This window comes from Merops nubicus, unplaced genomic scaffold, assembly GCF_000691845.1.
Source record: "Merops nubicus isolate BGI_N331 unplaced genomic scaffold, ASM69184v1 scaffold38817, whole genome shotgun sequence".
NCBI lineage: Eukaryota > Metazoa > Chordata > Aves > Coraciiformes > Meropidae > Merops > Merops nubicus.
This window is the reverse complement of record NW_008623002.1, coordinates 1-20,571: the sequence shown is the minus strand read 5'-3', so window position 1 is coordinate 20,571 and position 20,571 is coordinate 1. Positions and strand designations below refer to the sequence as shown.

At 40.1% G+C, this 20,571-nt stretch overlaps 1 protein-coding gene across 1 annotated transcript in view; it reads left to right on the top strand.

The window, feature by feature from the left end:
- SCAF4 (SR-related CTD-associated factor 4) overlaps positions 1 to 20,568 on the top strand; it is a gene marked incomplete at its 3' end in the record, with an annotated part of 33,953 nt that extends 13,385 nt beyond the window's left edge. Inside the window, exons 13-20 of the mRNA XM_008944962.1 lie at positions 1,618 to 1,718; positions 2,771 to 2,884; positions 3,598 to 3,754; positions 5,203 to 5,357; positions 11,878 to 12,040; positions 12,176 to 12,256; positions 12,356 to 12,544; positions 20,513 to 20,568. Coding sequence (XP_008943210.1) covers positions 1,618 to 1,718; positions 2,771 to 2,884; positions 3,598 to 3,754; positions 5,203 to 5,357; positions 11,878 to 12,040; positions 12,176 to 12,256; positions 12,356 to 12,544; positions 20,513 to 20,568 — 1,016 coding nt within the window. The remainder of the gene's footprint in view (positions 1 to 1,617; positions 1,719 to 2,770; positions 2,885 to 3,597; positions 3,755 to 5,202; positions 5,358 to 11,877; positions 12,041 to 12,175; positions 12,257 to 12,355; positions 12,545 to 20,512) is intronic.
- Between the last annotated feature and the right edge of the window lie 3 nt (positions 20,569 to 20,571).

Here is a 20,571-nt window from a genome sequence, read left to right as displayed (position 1 = left end):
CTTTTTTTATCTATTAGACTTTAAAAAAAAAAAAGTTGAAAAGTCCTCTTACCTTCAGTATATATCTGCCCAGAATATCACAGAAGACAACTCTTAATCTGATGTATGTTGTTTTTAAAAATTTTTGTTCCTTTTTCTTGAGTTTAAATCTGTTTGATGTGGGTTCCAAGACTGAACCAAACAGAATAAAAGTAAACAGTAGTATGATTTATTTTCTGAGCTGTTGTAAAGCTAGTAAGAATTAAATTCACCAGACACCCCTGTACTTCCTTTACTCATAGTAAGCAACTTGGTGGTTTTGGAGTATCTCCAAGCCAGAAATAAAATAAATATATATAAAATATATAAAATGAGGGAAGAAAAAGCTGAAACACCATATTTTTCTTTTCCTTCCTTTGAGACATAAAAGGTAAAGCAGACTGAGCAACAAGAAGTTGAGCACATTATTACAATTTTTCTAATGATTCAGTGTTGTGTGCCTCTCAAACCTGGAGGGGAGCATTGACCTGGAAAACAGGCTAATGTTCAGATTTCCGAAATATTACTAGCTTTGCCTGTGTTTGTGGACAGAATTTACCAGTTGTCTTCTGTGTATTTCTAGGAAGTGTGGAATCTTCTCTGGAGTCATCAAGTAAAATGAGAATGTTCTTTTTTAAGTAAGAGGGACAAAAACTGAAGTGTTTTAACTCAGCAAAACCTTATGAATGACAATACCATTAGTTTGAAAGGACTGCAAGGACTTGGTGCCTGGTTATTCACCAGAAGCTTGCTTGCAGTGGGGGAAGATAGGCTTTTGTCAACATCTCTCCCAGATGCTGTCACATAATGCTTTTTAGGTTTCCAGTTTTATATGACTTAGGAGGGAAAACACAGATGAGTATTAAATGTTGCTACGGTAGTCTTGTGACACTTGCAGTTCATCTGCTGTTTTATTACCTTGAAGCATGAAGTGAGAGAAGCGTGTCGCTTACTCTTTCCTGTAAGAAGGAGCTTGTGTCAATAATTTTACACTTAGCTGTAGAAAGAAATGGCATTGAGTAGGTCTCTAAAGAGGTTACAAGTTTGGTTGCTCATGGTAGTTGAATTGTCACCACATTCTGGTGGGAAGTCTTGCCTAGTAGTGGATATATCACCACACAAAAAAAAAAAATCTAATTATCTTGCCAGAAAGTACCATCCATAACTTAGGGTGGTGGCTGGTAGCTTGGATTTCATACGGAATGGAGCGAGTTACCTTCTTGTGAAGTATCCACTGTATGTGCTGGGATATTTCAAGGAGCATTGTTAGCAGCGAAGCATATAGCTCCTTTTACGACAATGTGCAGAGCTGAGGATCATCAGAACTTGCAGGTCACTTCAGTACTGGTTAGAGAGCTGCGTAGTTGAGCACATTTCAACAGTGATTCTGATGTAGTTGCTGTGCTCTGCTTTTAACACAGCTCCAGGCAGGCAACAAAAAGAGCTTTCTGTCAAACACTCCTAGATACTAAAATATATATTTTAATATTAGCTGACTTCTTAGTTTGGATAACTGACTGTTTTAAAATTACTATTTTGGTGTTCTGAAATGTCTATTTCCAAGTGCTCTGACAATCTGTGTTAACACTTTGATTGTAGTTTGTAGTACTACGCTTTGGGTAGGACAACTTGACAAAAGGACAACTCAGCAGGATGTTGGAAGTCTTTTGGAGGAGTTTGGCCCAATTGAATCAATAAATGTAAGTATAAATGTTTCAGTGTAAGCTATTTTGATAGGCCTTGGTTACAAAAAGTCTTTTCAGACTCCTTTAAAAAAACCAGCCTTATTTTTGATACGTTCGAGAGTTGAGAGCTCTAATTTGCTCTGTGGTTGTGGTTTTTTAACAAACAATTCATTTGACTGCTTTGTAGAAAAACAAGAAGGCAGTTACTTTAGTTTCCTGCCATTTAAAAATGCTCTTGGAGGTAATACAGAAGATTATCCCGTTTTCAAAAAAATCATACTTTCTCTGGGGAGAAGTGAATGAGAGAGGGCTATTGAGAAGACAGGTACAGAAAGATACACTGTGTTACTGAGTTCCTTGTCTTCTCTATTTTGTTTGATTATGGAAATGTGGACTCTCAGCTGGTGTTCTTGTTTCTTTTGCTTGTATCTCTTCTGACTTACTTGAAGTCATAAGCATGGAGAGCTATTGTTAGGCTTTACTGTATTGAAGAAGATTTCCATATTTAAATGATGGCTGTTTTGGTAGCTATGAAATCTCATTGAAACAAAGAGGTGACAGTAATTGTCTTTCTATTCCCGAATTATTTAAAAGGACACAGAAGCTTTTTCTCAAATACGCCTCACAAATAATTTAAAATATTACAAAACTGCAGATAAAACTGAATGCGGAGGTGCAGGTGGCAGCTTGTGGTATATGGAATGAAGTGTGGCATTACCCTGGCTTGTTTCTTCCAGCAAACTAATTTCCAGACCCCATCATTTCTATGAACACTACTGTTTAACAGTTTGAAATGATTAAATATACAACAGACACCCCATTTTCTTACACATGATCGTGTTTTAAAGTTTCCACATAAGTTGCTTTCAATTTACTAGAAAATGGTATTTCCAGAAGGTACTGGCTCTCTTAACATCTTACACTGACATTCTTTCCTACTTTCATAGTCCCTTTTGAAACACCTGCTGATGTTCCAGTTCACTGCAGTTGAACACTTTATATGTCATTCATGGCTTTGTTAACGTGCTAGCAAACCTATTCTTTTTTTTTTCTTAAAATACAAACAGATGATACCTCCTAGAGGATGTGCCTATATTGTGATGGTTCACAGACAAGATGCTTACCGTGCCCTACAAAAACTGAGCCGAGGAAACTTCAAAGTCAATCAGAAATCTATAAAGGTATTTCTTGGAAAATATTAAGCTGTTCTAAAGTTACTGTAACTACTGTAATTCTTTTTTCATCTGTTCTAGATGTAGATGTTATTGTAGACATGTATTTTCTGGATGTGGTATTGTGTAAATTTACTGAAAGTATGCCACATTTTTTCTTGATAAGTATTCTTCCTATTCTGTAATGTCACTAGTGGAACTTGTATCAGTTTTTTTGAAAGATGGGCAATAATTGTCTGTAACTAGCAAAAATGGTGTCCTTTTAGACATTACAGTGGACATAACTGTTTTTCTTGTGCTGGTTATTTGTCTTATAAGCACATTTAATTATACATGATAATTGTAGAAGTAGTACTGATAGATAAGGAAGAACGTATTCATTAATGAAGTTTTCCTTTTGTAGAACATCATACTACGGTATGACCCTGTCTTCTGAAGGGAGATAGAATTAATCTTTGTGACTGGGGAATATTTGCAGAAAATACCTTCATACATTTTTACAGATTGTGTGCTAGAGTCAAGCTGAAAAATAACAACTGTATGCTTTAAAAAATCCTCTTATTTCAGGGGTTTGTAACTAGCCTGTTTTTTCCTGCCGTTTCAATTAGACGAGTATTTTCCCTTTCTAGCCCCAAACGGTAATGCTCTTTTGTGAAAACTAAGTATTAAATCCATGAAAATAGAATCATTTTACTGACTACTTGTATTTTTTTCCTCCCAAGATTGCATGGGCTTTGAATAAAGGAATAAAGCCAGATTACAAGCAGTATTGGGATGTAGAATTAGGTGTTACTTATATACCATGGGACAAAGTAAAACCTGAAGATCTTGAAAGTTTCTGTGAAGGAGGAATGTTGGACAACGAAACTCTCAGTCCAGGTAAAGTATTGCTACATGTTCTAGTGATTTTAAAAAATTACCCTTTGTCCTGGTGTACTCAGGTTGGTGTGACTGACTTTCATGACCCTGAGGTGCCTAGAATGTCCCTGAGATGGTTAAGAATCACAGCATATATAACCTGTAGATTGGAGAGAGTATGTAAGCAGTTAATGAGTCCCCTCATAAGGAGTTACACGGCTGTGCTCAGAGAGGCTGGGCTAAAAACCCGCGTGGACACCAGGGGACTTGTCAGTGGGCCTGGAGTGTTTGCCCTTGCAAAACTGGGTAGCACAGGAGGCAAACATGTTGTGGTTGTTAGTCCCAGCACCAGCTTGGTCCTCCCTCCCCTGCTTTGTTGGAGGCACCCCTCACAAAGGAGCCTGCCTTGGGAATGCTTGCGTAGCAACTGAGCTGCTGGCAGCTTTATAGCTTCTAAAAAAAGTTCCTGTAGTTTTCACACTTGTAACATGCTCAGTTCCATCTTGTATTTGTTGGGACCTCTTAGAATTCTTGTGATTTTGTGTGTGAAAATCAGTGAAAATATCAGGCTTTTATGGCTGTATTAAGAAAATTTACACCTGTTATAATTGGCAGCTTTAAATCAGTTACAAATCAATATAGAGTTGCTAGTGTGCTGGCCATTGTGATTTTAAAAGTAATATGAAATAAATGCAGTACTAAAAATTGAAATTGCCTTAAATTTTTTGATTGATGCTCTAGACTACTGTGTTGGTTTTAACCATTGTGTGGTGTGCTGTCTAGTTATTGAAATGTTATTTCAGGGTTTTGTCATTCTGTTCAATTTACACTAGTTAGGTGGTGGTTACTCTAAACAGTAGCATCTCTTCATGGTAAATACACAAAAATAAGTTGGTTGCGTTTTAAATGAAAGTCCAACTAATGATAAACATAAACTCAGTGCATTCCAGGCTTCTCAATGCTTTTCTCTTTCCCAAAATGCCTCTTCACCGATGCCTTTTTTCAGCTTAGCTGTCCTTTGTTAGGAATTTCTGACAAACAGTAGGACCTATATTTCTTTTATAAAATGAGTTCAAAGCTATATTTGAGTTTTATGTTGTTGCAGTTCTTTATTGTTGTATTCTCCTTGTTCAAGGCTTGAGAATGTTGGTTTTTTCAGAAATGACTTCTCAAATTAGTGAAAAAGCTGTTACCTTCTTTCTGGAGAGCACTGGAATGAATCTGTTTGAAAGCTTGTCCCAAAACAGCCTTCCTGGTTTTGGTATAGAGAACGTGTTTCAGAATCCTGGGCACATAGAAATGCTGTCAGTGTGAAGAACTGTTAAGTGACTAATGAAAGGAATAAATTTTACTTTCTCTGTTTCAGCGATTTGCTGTACTGTGTTCAAAGTAATTCAGAATGTTTGTTAATCAGAAATATGTTTAAATGCTTCTTAGCTTAGAATGTTTGGGGTTTTTTTCCCATATAGAGTGGAAGGGGATTCCCAAGAAGTCTGAAAATGAAGTAGCTCAAAATGGAGGTGCAGAAGCTACACACAATGAACCAGTGTCACCTATACCTAAAGCTTTACCTGTTCCGATTCCTGTCCCCATGCCTGCGCCAATAACAGTACCTCCTCCACAGGTGAGAGCTGCTTCTCATTTGCTCTGGGTAGGTAAACAAAGACTTACCTTAGCAATGTGTAAGTGAAAGAGGGGTAGGAAGTACAGTGAATGGTAACAACTTGATTTTTTGTGCGTGTTTGTCACTTTGTTGTCCCGGGTTAAAACTGCTCTTGTTAGCAGACTGGCTATGCTGTCAAACTTGCTTGTGCTGTAAATCAAATATGCACCTGAAATCCATTATTTGATCTTCTTGGTGTAAAAGAGCAATACAGTCTCATAGAAAAACATTTATTTTCTGCCAAGTCACAGTGTCAGCAGGAGAACTGGAAAAAACTGAACCCATTAGGGTTTGGAGCGTGTTTTGTGCCAAGCAGGAGCAGAGCATCTGGTTTGATTTCCCTGAAAAGGGGTGTCATTTTTTTGTAGCAGAACAGTCCTGGGGATGGAGTCAGCGTGTGGTTAGTGGGAATGGTGGAGGATTTTTTCCAAAACCTCATTGCTGCTCTAATGCTAATGTAGACAGACCGTATTTGTGTCTGTCAGAGGTTTATTTGAAGCGTTGTAGGACTGTGCTTCTAATAACTGTTCTCTCTGTCCTGCATAAGTTATTGCAGTAGACGCTTTTTATTAATGGGCTGAATAGCACCCCTTCAGTTTTATGATTGCTTTTTTTGTTGTTTTCATAATTAATTTCGCTCACTGTTGGCTTACACCTTCTAAAATATGTACATTGCTTTCCTGTTTGTTCATATTGTGTATACTCTTTGAACAGCCTTTGGGAGTTTAGTGTAAAAATTTTCATACTCTTCCTTTGTTGTTATAGTGCTTTCTTAGACAAAGCTGATGTTGTATGTTCAGTCACTAAAAGCACACTCTGAAACTTTGATTAGTTTAAGTGGCATGTAATAATTGCTCCCTCCAGTGTTTTATAACCTATATTTCTTTTAGCTTTACTTATTGGCAGAGGCATTACTACTTTAACAGTAATTGGTTTTTTTGTCACTGTTAAAATAGTAGTATACCCTCTCCTGAATGGAATGAAGTATAACTGAAACTATTTTACATCTTGAGAAAATGTAATTTATAAACCACAGTATGTCAAACACTCAGAAAAGATCAAGAGCTCAAATTGCTTGAAGATATGCATAATTTAGCCAATTACGTGATTTGAGAACGTAGCGTGTTGAAATTTGTGTTGTGTTGACACAATTTCTGAAATGCTGTAAGGTGGTATTAACAAATTAACATGTAAGTAAAATTTCTAATTTCAGGGAGTTTTAATAACCATTAGCTGTGTTATGTAGTAGTGACAGTAGTAGCTGTATTACATAGTGACTTTATTTTCTTTAAGTCTATGCTGAAAAAGGAAGTGTAAATTAAAAGCTAACCGGTTTCAGAATATTTTGAGTGTGTAGGTTGCTTTACTCAGCTTCAGCTCTTTACTATGGCAAAGAAACTTGTGTCTTCACAAATTCAGGCCAGGATCAGAGAACTGTATTTGTTCTTCATCTTTGGTTTCACTGTGAACCTTTTTTATGATGTCTTACGCTGGACCTATTCAGCTGTATTCTCAGAACATAAGAGTACAATAGTTTAATTTTTAAATAGTTGTTAAAACTTAGAGATTAAGTTAAAACTTTGAGCTTCAATTTGGCTGTGATGATGTTAGTGGTGTCAGTAGTAAAAATCACACATTTTGTTGTATACATATACAGCCTAATACCTAAAGTAAAAAGCTCATTATATTCCACGTTTTTTAAATAATGTGGGGGTTTTATTTTAATAACTTTGTGGAGTACAACTGCCTTTTAATTGGCTGGTGTAGTTTTGCCCTGTGATAAAAGCAGAACTGCTTTCATTTGTATTTGACTTCACTGCTTGAGCCTGTAAGAGGTGGGGAGGTTGGTGGGAGTGTTGGGTAGCTGCTGATGCTGCCCATGGTGGGATGGTCATCAGTACAGTGACACCAGGTCACTCAGCCCATCCATCTGGCTGCTCCCCTGTTAGCCATGGAACGGACTCCCCCACCCTGGCCCCTCTGACAGGAGAAGTGTGTGGCATGTCAGAACAGACTTTGTGCATTGTGCTGGTTCAGGCCGCAGCGATCAAGCGTAGGGCTGCCTGACAGATAACCCCAAACAACTCAGACTGCACGATTCCCATAGCTTACTCTCTCTTTCCTCACTTCTTGCCCCTACTTTTTGTTGTGCTTTCCTCCTCCCTTTCTCTACTCTAATCCCCTTCCAAGTTAACAACCGTCCCCTAATTCTTTCTTTTCCACATTGGTCCCAGTTTTGCTGCGTTGCTACCCAGGTTTGCTCTTTGTGTTAGGCTTCCCTAAGTAATACTGTCTGTGTGTGACATGGCTGGATATGGCCACTTGTGCACTGTTGGCTTCATAAGGAAGGTTCCTGACACACATCCGCCCCTCCCAGTAAGATCCCTGGTGCTCCTTTCTGGTTCTTTCTGAAGTTGGGCATTGTTCACAGAGCACTCTGAACCACCTGCAAGATCCAGCCATCCCTTATGCCACTACCTGTAACTTGTCACCTTCTCACTTTGCTACTTGTCACGTCTGGCAGTTTCTCATGCTGTGTCCTGTAGCTGCTTGTGCCCTTAATGCCCTTTCTTGTGAAGCCTAACTTCAGGCCAGGCCCTAGTCTGTGTTCCATTCACAGCCCTGAAAATCCCGTGTTGAAAGGTAGGATGAGAATGAGCTGCTGGAGCCTGAACGGGCCACCTGTGCTACCCCCCTGTGTGGGCTGGCCGTGTGGGGAAGGAGCCCTGCTCTGCTGGGAATGACCTTTCGAGTGGTTTAACAGTGGGCTGGCCTCCTGTTACTGCCAGCATCGCCTTGGCCCATGAGTGCAACCTCTGTGCAGCAAAGCACTTAACATGCATGATGCCCTTCCCAGAGCGACTGCCTGTGTGGGGAAGCTGGTTCTTTGGTCTCAACAGCACGCAGCGCCTTCTGAGCCACAGGGTCCTGTGTGGTTGGCAAGATAGGTGGAGTACTTCCGTTGTGTTCTGACACTGGAGTGAGCCCTTTTCTTGCCTGTAGATTAAGATTTCTGGGCTCCTCTGCTCCTGCAGGTCTGACAGTCCACCTCAGTGGTCCTCTCTGAGGTAGGTCTGTGTTTATTTTTAAGTCAGATTGCAATGTCCAAGATCATCTTCAGTCTAATTCTTGGTTATTGAGGTCAGTTTCAGTTAGTAGCACCTCTGATACCCTTGTGTTGTGTGTTTGTTGGCAAAGATTTGGGCAATTAGTGTTCTGATATGTGAAAGCTTGGTGTTACCTTACCAAAACTCCCATTCTTTCACAGCAGTCCATGGCTCAGCCTTTGCCAGGGTTATGCGTTGAAGTCCAAGGGGTTTGCTCTGTGCACCCTTTCTAAGAGTTTCCTAGTCCAGCCCAAAGTCTCTCTTTTTGATTTCATGGGTTTTCAGCAAGAAACCAGTGTCCAGGTTGAGTGTGCACCTCCCACATTTCTTGATGTATTTCTCAATCCCATGTGCTCCTCTTCCTTACAGCGTATGTGTGGGAGTTGTGCATTGGTCCAGTATCCATCCCATACCCTTCCTATGGAAACTGGCAGATGTCTCCTTTGCAGTCTTCCTGCTGGAGACTGGGTGCACGTATATGTGTATTTGCTCATCCTGGAGCACTATGCTCCTTCAGTTCACAGGGCTGGTGATTCTCCTTCAAGTCTCAGTCTCAGAGGTGTGCAGTAAGAAATAGTTGTACCTGAACACAGGCCAGGTCCCAAGACATGTTCATTGAGATGCCCCTGTCAGTTTGCAGTACACTTATGGGTTAGTTATTCCAGTTTCCAGTGTTGCTAGTAAAATACAAGGTTTTCCAAATGTATGTATCCCCAGTAGTGTTTTTGTTACTTTGATTTTTCCAGTTCGTTGGCTATTATTCTGAAACTGTTTGCCAGTCCTCTGTGTTATCTGTTGATGTTTAGTAACCACTGATTCCGTCACTTCAACAGACAGAAACTTAATGCTTAAATTTGTGTTTTAAATTAGATATTGTGACATTTATGCATAGATTTTTACCACCTTCGCTTAAAGGTTTTAATGTATTACTTACCATTAGGTATTAGAGAATCAACTTTTTCTAAAAAGTTAAGTATAGCAGTTAAGCTTGGATAATTAGGTATCAATATCCTCTAATACATGTCTAAATCATGTGCCTTTGATGTTACTTCTCTTCTGGTTCCGTCACAGTATTTTACTGTACAGTATGCTTTCTCAAGCCACTGTGTACACATGCTTCACCCATAGTTTTACCAGCTTTTAACTACTTCAGGACTGACAGCACTCAGTGAGTTTTCCCTCTTCCTAAAATCTTTTTGTCCTGCTGCTACTGCTCAAGGAAGAGCTGTTGCTCTTTGATGGGTGCTCTGTAAAACAAACAAGGCCTGCCAGGGCTGTCAGGTTACTCTGGCTTGGAGCACTTTCTAAAGCTCCAGCTGCAGTTAATGGCAGCACCTCTAGCGTCACTCAGAGTTACTGTCCGTCTAGGTAGTCCTGGCCTTATGTGCTACTCTTAGATATGCTTATCTGTGCACTGTTGGCCTCGCAAGGTCCTAGTCCCCAGAAGATCCCCAGTGCTCCTTTCTACTTATCTCTGAAGTTTGGCTGTTGTTCACGTACCACACCCCCCCTTAACCACCTGCAGAATCCAGGGTGCCTTCTGTAAATTTTGTCAGCTTGTCCCATTATCTGTCATGTTTGGCAGTTTCTTCTGCCACATCCAGTAGTTTCTCACAACCTGTCTGGTTAGCTTAACTTCAGGCCAAGGCCTAATCAGCAGGTTGTTATAAACCAATAAATAACCAATTTAAAAAGTGGTGGTCTACACTGAAGCCTAATGAATTCAAGCCTACTGTAATTAACTGATTTTAAAATTCTAATAGCACGAGTTTTACCATTCCCGAGCTCACTAACTACCCGTTGGTAAAGAACCTGGAACGTCAGTTTCAAGTGGTATTAGGTGCTGTGCAGCTTTAGCATCTTCTCTAGGTTTAAGGAGAATATTTTGCTTACTTCACTTTAATGCCACTTCATATAGAATCATAGAATCACTGCAGTTGGAAAGGACCTCTAGGTTCATCAAGTCCAATCTTCCTCACAACTAACCACTAGACCATAGCCTCAAGTGCTACGTCCACTTGTTTTTTGAACCCCTCCAGGATGATGACTCTACCACCTCCCAGGGCAGCCCATTCTAGTGACTAAACACACTCTCAGGGAAGAAATACTTCCTAATACCCAATCAAAACTTCTGCTGGCACAACGTGAGGCCATTTCCTTTCATCCTATCATCAGTAATTTGGGAGAACAGACCAACACTAGCCTCACTACAACCTCCTTTCAAGAAGTTGTAGAAGGCAGTAAGGTCACCTCTCAGTCCCCTGTTCTTCAGACTGAACAGCCCCAGTTCCCTCAGTCAGTCTTCATAAGGCATGTTTACCAGCCCTCTCACCAGCCTCTTTGCCTTTCTCTGGACCTGCTCCAGCACCTCCATGTCCTTCTTACCCTGTGGTGCCCAAAACTGGACACAGTACTCAAGGTGTGGCCTCACCAGTGCCAAGGCCAGGGGCACGATCACCTTCCTACTCCTGCTGGTCACACAGTTTCTGATACAGGCCAGGATGCCATTTGTCTTCTTGGCCTCCTGGCCACACTGCTGGCTCATGTTCAGCCAGATGTCCACCAGCACCCCCAGGTCCCATTTTTTCTTCCACTCCTCCCCAAGCCTTTCAGCCACTTCTCTCAGTTCTGAAAATTAAACTGTAAAGGCTTTTCTGTCTTTACTCTAGAAATAAAAAATGAGTTATGAAGGGTCTTGGTGTAGTTCTGAAATTTTGATGGTGATGATGGCGAGTCAGTTGTCACTTGAGTACACAGCTCTTCTGTACTTTAATAATTCAGTTTTAAATACAGAGTGTATTTTGTTTAACCTTTATTCCTTTTGATTCCCACACATTTAATGTAGTTTTACAGTAAGATCTTAAATATGAGTCTAAGGACCAAGTTAATTTAAAGCAGTTTTCATTCAGAGTTTGATATGAATTAGAATTTGAAAAGGTAAACAAATTAGGGAACAATGGTCGCTCCAGTATAATACACAAACTCAGATGGCAAAAAAAAAGAAAAGGTTTTAATTGTTCCAAAGTTGTGTCTATTATAGTGTATCATATTGGATGGTAAAATTATTTTCAGCTGCTATGTAAAGGGTACATTTAGATGAGTTACCTGCATGTGTGAATATTGATTTGCCACAGAGAATAAACTGTTCTTACAGAAAAAAGGCAAACAAGATCAGTGTTAATATTGCAGTTGTAGGAGTTCTTTGACTGCTGATTAGATCGGTTATGTAAGTCCCTTTCGTGCAGGGTCATTTAAGACAGTTTAAATTTTCTTGATTTGGTGGACAAAGCACAAAAGACAGCAGTCCACAGCTGAACAACAAATCATCCTTTCAGTCTTGAGGTAATGCAGCTTTCCTCTTCCTTTTTTCTTAGGTTCCACCACATCCATCAGGTCCTCCTGTGGTTGGTGCACTCCAACCACCTGCTTTCACAGCACCTTTAGGAATCCCACCTCCTGGATTTGCTCCTGGAGTGCCGCCACCGCCACCACCTCCATTTTTACGACCTGGTTTCAACCCAATGCATTTACCCCCAGGTATGTTTATATATTTTTAGGATTATTAAGTCCTTTTTTTTAGCCAGACGGTAAATAAAAGCATCTGCTGTGTAAACTAGACAAGTGTGTTTGGTAAAGCGATACTCAGTGTTAATTCATACTTTTTTTTTGTAGGCTTTCTTCCTCCTGGACCACCACCACCTATAACTCCTCCGGTATCTGTTCCTCACACTCCAGCAGTGAACATCCCAAACTGTAAGTGTTTAGATCCTGGGCAAACAGCAGCAGAAGAAAGGTATCGTGCAAGCAGAAAAGCTGACTCTAGTTTTAATATGCCAATGCATTGTCTTGTAGCTACAGCAACTGGTGTGAATGAAGACACTACAAAAGATTCATCTGTAGGAAATCCCATCCCAACAGTGGTTTCTGGATCCAGAGGAAATGCTGAAACTACCGATAGTTCCAAAATGTATGGGACTGTGCCACCTCCTGTAGCACCTACTAATGTACCTGCTCCTGTCACCCAAGGTATTCCACTTCTTGGTAAGTTCATTTTTGTCTATATTCTTCAGTTTATTGTTCCCTTAATTTAAAACACTATTTTGACTTCGCTACTGACTTACAGTTTGTGGGAAAGTAAAGCAGCTTTTTCTAAACTTGTTGAAATTTCTGCCCTTCTGTTGGGTTTCAGATAATTTTTAGAGCTTTGATTTGGCACAGAAGGAGCAGTAACTGGTATTTTTTTACCTCAGAGATCAATCTCTTTTCTGAAGAAACAAAAAGGCTGTAATGCTTGTTACAAATTTAGGGCAGGACAACGTGCTGTCTACTTTTAACAAATCAATTTATACCATATAGAATATCAACTTTCAACAAAACATCTGTATGATATATGAACTATGTTTTATACTCGGCTACTACATGTATAAAAATAACTTACAGGGAAACAGTATTTTTTTAGTGTATTTTTTTAGAACTGTGAAAATATGGTATACTTTTTATGTACGCGATAAATTATTTTAATAAAATACCCTAAAGATTTTATTCAGCCCTGTGGTATTATAGGTTTTTAAACTTTTCTAACACTGTTACCTTATTTAAATATTAGAAAATGGTGTTTTGACTAGCCAAACCAAGCTGACTTTGGTTATTTTATATAAATTACTTTTCACAATATGATATGAACTTGGTTGGATTTTTAGAATCATAGATTGCTTTGAGTTGGAAGAGACCTCAGAAGGTGATCTAGTCTACCTCCCTCCCCCGCCCCCCCCTGTGGCAAGCAGAGGCATCCTCAACTAGATCAGGTTGCTTAGGGCCCCATCAAACCTGATCTTGAATGTCTTCAGGGATGGGGGCCTCTACCACCTCTTTTAAAGAGCATGTATAATGTTTGATGTTACAGAGGTCTCCCATGTACTTATTTTAGGATGGCCTTTTATAGGTTGGTGTCAAGAATATATTCAAGAGACTTGTTTTCTACAAATTTTACAAAAATTCTACAGATTTCATTAAGATTATTAAATTCATGGGATTTCAGACCTCTAAATGAGTCTCTTAACAATTGAATGAAAAAAGATAATTTTGGTTTAGTGTTTTTCTCCCCAGAACTTCAGAGTGTACACTGGAAAAACCCCAAAGATGTGTCTTCCTGAGAGCTTACTGCTCTGTTGGATATGAAGGCTAAATTTTCACGCGGTGACTAATGATTTTTTTAATCCTTCATGTTGGAAACTTGAAATAAGACCCTTTTAAAAGGCATTTTTCAAAAAGTAAAGGGCTGCTTCTCTCTGCAGACTGGTCTGCTTTTTAACGTCTGTCAAAGCAGATGTACAAAACCAGTAGGAAATTGTTGTAGAGCATCTTGGACACTTGGCAAACAAATACTGTAGCGACACCATGGATTGAGATAATTTTGTAGTGGTAGGGATTATTGGACCATATGTTTGACACATTTACATCTTAATGAAGAAGTTACACTTTGTAATTGTAGTACAGTATTACCAGATTTTTGACGTTTCATGGTGCTACACCTTGCACAGCATTTCAAGCCTTGGGAGTGTATTCAGTTACTCTGCAGTTTGCTCTATCACTGTACACATAAGGAAAAGATCAAAACAAAGTTAAGATCTAAATAAATTACATACCCACATTAGTTACTAGGACAGCAGATTTCTTTTATTTTTACAAATTCAAGGAAGCTGAATTTGATACATTGGAAGATCAGGAACTTGCCTTGGATTTTATTAACTTATTTACTGATGATATGATGCAGAAAAAATTTGTCCATGTGCTCAGAGTGACTTCTCCCAACAGTCAGTCTCATCAGCAAGGGGATAGGAGAGGTTTTTTTTCTTTTTATAAGATTGCATGTGTGAGCTCACAGAGTAGTCCTGAAGTAATAGCTCAGAGATCTGTGTGTTAAAGTAATAGCTTTTTACTTCAAGGAGTGACTGACTTCAAGGAGAAGTTACTTAAGATCAAGGAATTATGTAAAATTCTCCTGTCCTGACATTTTGGAGTTAAAGCGGTTTGTTCACAATCTGATACAAGAAAACTATGAGAAACATATTATATGGTTTTATATGATTAAAGATAAAATGTTAGTTGTCTTCGCTTTTAAAACTTTTCAGTAAGTTAACACCAATGAAAATGTCTTCTTAAACACACTTGGATTCCCTGGTCACTTAAGCTTAGCCCTGTGTGGGAGAATCCACCTCTGGTGTCTCCTTAGGCTGGAATAAAAACAGGGAAGAGGTGGGTGATCTTCTCCAGTACTCACGCTGATCTAGATAGATAGCAAAGAGTTGTCCCTTGAAGTCTTGTCCTCCCCATCCTGTGAGTCCAGGAGCTGGCCTGGCTGCACCGTCACGCTGTCCTCTCCATTCTGTGTCAGGTTTCACTGCTAGGGAAGTCAAAGCATGGGAAATGGAGCGTGCCAGGGTTTCACCCTGTGTGCAGACGTGAGATATAAGCTACGTGTGCATCCTGGTTCCAGAGCCCAGAAGTTGCTTGTGTGCCTGACAGTTTAAATTTAGCTTTAGTCTCTGACTGACAGTCGTGTCTGGGTCAGAGGCCGATGAACCAGACAGAGCAAACGAGTAGGTGCAGCATCGGCCTCCATTAGCCCTGGGGAGGTGCAGGCAAGAGGCACCGGGTGCTGCAGACCGAAGGACCTCCTGTTCACAGGTGGATGGTTTAGCAGTTGGAATAGATGACTGATTGTGTGACTGGTTTCTCACGAAGTCTTCAAACTGCTCGTTAAACGTTCCCATGATGTGGCTCTCCAGGCTGATATAAGAAGGTGGAAGAAAGATTTGTTTGACAGCAGCATGAAGTATGTCTTGAGAACTCTGCTTGGGGAAATAGGGATGAAGGGGCTTGAGTAGTGTAACATGAAGAATGAAGAACTGTTCCTCGGGTATTTGGGCAGGATAGAAGAACTTACTTCAGCAGGCTGAATTCAAGGAATGAAGATTGCTCTGAAGAGACTGTCAAAGAAATCTAAACTTAAGCTTGCTTGAGAACACCTTGTGTAATCTGTACAATGCAGGAGCTCTTTGTAACTTCAAAATTAAGCTTATCTGTCTGTTCATTTTTTATATGGAAGATGTGTTACAAAGTCATTCTAAATTGATTATTGTAAGATTTCATGTGCTTTCGTAGTAATGTAAGTTGCATTCTGTTTCATCTCCACTCATTTCATTCTTTCCTTCAATGTAATTCTTTCATCACTTCCAACAAAGACGTGTTCATGCTTCAGAGGAGTGATCCTTCATGGACATTGTGTCTGAATTTTTTTTGTGCTTATTTCTAAAAACCATCCTCAGGTTGATTTGATTTAGTTGTATCCTTGATCATATTCACTGCTGTTATAGCTTCTTGTTCTTAATTTGAACAAGATTATTCAGACTGTAACAGGTTTTATGAGTGTGTGCTCATGTCATTTTTTTAAATTATCTGCAAAGCAGATATTTTTAGACTCCTTTTACATGTGCATATTGCAGAAAGTGACAGGCTTTTAAATCATTCCTGATTTGCCAACTTGTTCTTAGTGTTGAGCAAATGCTGTAATTTGGACCAGTAATAAACTGCTGTTGCAGATGCTGTGTTTTGAATATTCAGATTCTGTGATCTGTTATCTTGATTAAATACACCATACTGCAGTTTGCAGGTTCTGGTCTAGTGCTGTTTTAACCAAAATTCCTACAATGATAATTACATATTATCGAAGATTAATTATACTGTAGTTCTCAGCAAACTTGGTACTCGTTTCTGTTAATGCGTGCTGAATTATTCTTCCTTGCTGGTTTGCTACTACGTAGTTACGTGGTCTTTTTAGAATCTGCATTAAATTATGAAAGACGGACTGCGATATTCTCTGAGCTCATCAGAATATTTCTGTATTACAAAGTGGATACTTCCTTCACAGGAAGCACGAGCTTCTGATTGATGCAGGATAAACTTCGTGCATTTCCAGGTGCCTTGGACAGCACAATTTCAAAGCTAACAAACACTGCATGTTTGCTAACACTCTATATGGCTGTTGCTTTCATACACTACTGAATGAGAATTTGGAGGTAAGGGAACCTGAACTTTCAAGCACCATTCATGGAATTCAGTTTAGCTTTGATGATTCCCATGACCTGGATCAGTTCAGTCTCACATGTTCTATAAAGCTGGAAATTCAGAAGTCTTAATACCAGTAACCAACACGGTACATGTAACATAGTTTTGCATCCTTGTTTTAAGCATCTTACATGAACAGGAGCAAGTTCCTACGAACTTCAGTGGTGACAGATATTGACTGCCCTGGAAAATGTTGGTATTTATGGCAAATTATTTAAGCTGTGAATCGGCATTTAGGCTCTGAAGTTTAGGCTTCTTTCTTTACAGTCTTGGCCTGGTCTAAATGATCCTGTGTCAAACTCCAGAAAAAGACACAAGGCTTACAACACTGTCCCTCTCTCAAGAGTTTCCTGGTAGTAATTCATGTCCTAGTTTTAAGATGCAACATTTCCCACTGGTGAATGATAGGAGGATTAATGAGATGTGCTCCATGTTGCAGAACACCAGTATCACACTCAGTGTAAAGCTTTATCCCATTCTGGTGGTATTGTAAGCTTTTGACTTCCAGTTCTCATACACATTTCCATCAGGTTTGCCAAGGAGGTGTATTTGAAGCAGGATTGCTGTCAGATACAGAAATACATGGTTCCTCCAGTTGATTTCTTGTAACAGCACGACTGAGAATTAATTTAATGGATTATAAGAGACATGCTGATCACGTAGTGAGCAGAGTTCAGTTAAAAAAATGCCATGCTCCATTTCTTGATTGTGTTAGCTTTTTTAACATTGATGGTTATCACAAGGGAACAGAGACTTTTTGCAGCAGGAAGAGAAGATAATCAGAAACGGAATTAGTGACACAGAAATCTGGCTTTTTACCTCATTTATCAAAGCAGTAAGGATGGCTCCTGTGACCTCTTTGGCACTTCTGGGCAGCTCTAGAATTTTGGGCTATGTCTTGCAAGTAGAGTGGAACTGTGAAGCTTGGTGCTGTGTGATGGTTCTTGCACCTCTGAAAGCAGGGGTGGCTGGCGGTGGGCTTCCCAGTGCCCGCCCTCTGCCTGCTCCATTGCAAACACTCCGTGGAGTTCCGAGGACCTTTCCCTCTGCATTGCTGGTAAAAATTGCAAATAAAAATAAGTTGTGAAAGCAATCTATATTTTTACACCTTTGAACAGAATAACAGAATCAGGTACAAATGCCTGAGGATTTTATCTCCAGTAATAAAAGCCACGTCTTGCGTTAAAGGCCGTGTCTTAGCCAAGTCACGCAGAAGCGGCAGCTGGTGAAAGAGGTGACTCTGTTCCGTGCCCACAAGCAAGAAGAGGAGGTTGGCTGCCGCAGTTAGGGGCAAAACAATGAAATAGAGGCTGGGGCAGATCAGTTCCATTGCTCTTCTGCACAGGAATGAGCTGGTCATTAAATCACTTCATTGTTTCTCGAGGAGCATGGGTCCTTCTTTTGACATCTGACAAACTTTATTCGCATACTGCCTGTGCCTATAAGACAACAAAGGGCTTGAAATTTTCTTAGATGCTGCACATGTGATCTGTACCACTAATTTTACTGAGCATTTTTCAGTAGACTTGGATGTGCTTCTGGATGGCTCTTTGAGAATAAATTTTTTGATTGGTATCTGATTTGTCAGCACAGCAAGAAAAGTCTAATACCTTTGTCTACAGCCTCAAAATTTGAGTGGGCTGATTTAAAATAAAAAGCCCTCGGCTACTTTTTTTAAAGAGAATGAGCCTCAGATTCCATTATGTTGCTTCTGAGCTGCATTTTGTGTAGAAAGGAAGTTGAGAAATTAAATCACTCAGACTGGTTAAATTTAAAAATATTTGTCACACTTTCCTCACATTCATGCTGTTATAACCCACATCTGCTCCGCTGCTACAGAGACAGAAGGGAATGCTTGTCCTCTTCAGCTCAGGAGATCTCAGTTACTGTCTTCTGCATTATTTTAAACCTTCTTTGGGAGAATTTCCTTACCAACAAAAATATCCCCAAACCTCAGAATTTAGCAAAACAACATACTTGGAAGACATCATTGACCATAGTCTGTCTTGTCAGGTGTGTAGTACTAAGTCATGGGAGGAGTTTGAACTAGGTGACTTAACAGCCCTGGTTGTGAACAGGAGGAGGGCTGTGCATTTTGAATTTAAAAAGGGGAAAAAAAAAACACCAAACCAACAGAAAAAATAGGCTGTTGCTGCTGGAACATTTCTTTCAAAGAGTGTGATCTATCAAGCCGTGTCTTAAAAGTGACTGCTTGGAGGGGAAGGTAAGATGATGCCATGGACTGGAAGAATATTCACATCTTTGTAACCCAAGTTCTCCTGGTCAGCAATATAAAAATTCCTTCCAATACAGTATAATGAGCACTCGGAGGAAAAGGTTTCTGTTAGTGATGTTGTTAGGTGTAAGAAGTGGAGTGGTGAAAGGGCAGCGTGTATGTTCTGCGGAAGGCTCGGGTGTATTTGGGATAGAAACGCTAAACGAGTGTGGTGGAGGGCGAGGGAGGCTGCAGCCGCTGGCGGGAAGTTCTGCTCCACCGTGCTCGTTAAGCTGAAAGAGCAGTTTTCACTGGTGACGCTGCCAGGGATTTAATTCTACTTTTGATTTGCCTAGCTATTTCACATTGTCGTTTTACTCAGGGCAGGAGTTACAAAATACCATGTAACCAGCATTCTTAACTCTGTTTTTTATTAATATATGTGGAAATAAAACATTATTATTGTTATTATATACAAGAAATTTATAAAGGAACGCAAGACAGATTAGGAGAGATGCGTGCTTTTTCTGGCAGCTGTTGATTCCTTTAAATTTCAGTATGGGAGTTTAAAAAACAGCACACGCTCTCTCGGATAGGGAGCTTATTTTCAGGTGAATAACTGCTGGTGTGCAGAAAGAGCAGACAAATCCAGCATAAAGGCTACAGAGGGCATGAGACAATAGAGTCACTAGTTCAGACAAAAGGAGGCACACGAGATAAACTGGCACGGGCTTATGGGTATGAAGTCCTCGTCTGGAGCCTGGTAATCCTCGTTCACTTTGGCTCGTGTTGATGTCAACAAGCTTTGGGAAGAGCTTTCTCAAACGGTATGTTTTGGGAGTGAATTTTTTTTTCCCCGTTAAGAAGACCGTGCTTGAAACAAGGGTCCAGGAATAAAAATGGACACTGCTTGGTTGTGTGCAGTTGTGTTGGACATCTGCTATATGGATGGAAAATTGTATTTGAAAAAAACATATCCAGGAATTACCTGTTGCATTCCCTTCCAGTTTACCTTGCAAAATTTATTCTACTAAAGTTAAGCTTTGTTGTATCGCCTTTCTCTAGAATGGTAAACAGAACTCTCTGATTTCCTGCTCCTGCTCCAGCCCTGTTCTGACCTTACCTCTCCTTTCATGGCTTGCTGTGTCTGCTGCATCTTCTCTATACTGAAATCTTGTTGATGACCAGTTCAGATCTCACACACTTTAGTCAGATACAATTTTGCTGATGTTTGTAATAGAGGATAAATGTCTGAAAGCTAACTAAAGGAGGTGAGGTGTCTTTAATGAGAAGACTGGGAAGCACAACCTGTTAGGAAGGTGTTTGGACAAAGCAAGACAGTGAGCTGGAGATAGGGAAGAATTCTGACCTGCAGAACGGCAGTGGCTTCCTCCCAAAAGGAAGCTTTTAGGGTAAGGGTTCAGTTGGTACCCTTGCAATGTTGATTACTTCTAGCACGACACAAGCTGCTGTTCAAAAGATGGTGCTCTCTCTCTTCGCAGTACGTAAACCAGCACGGGAAGCTTTGCAGGCTGCTCGCTTCCTCCCCATTTTGCTGTAACTAATTTAATCAGAGAATTTCAGGATGTTTTTTGCAATTACGAAAATCCTTTTCTCCATCTTGCCGGCCTCTGATTTTACTCATTGTGTGTGCTTGTGTGTTGCAGGCTCTCAAGGTGTCGCGCCGCCCCCACCGGCCCCTGTCGTGGGTTTGCAGACGCCGTCC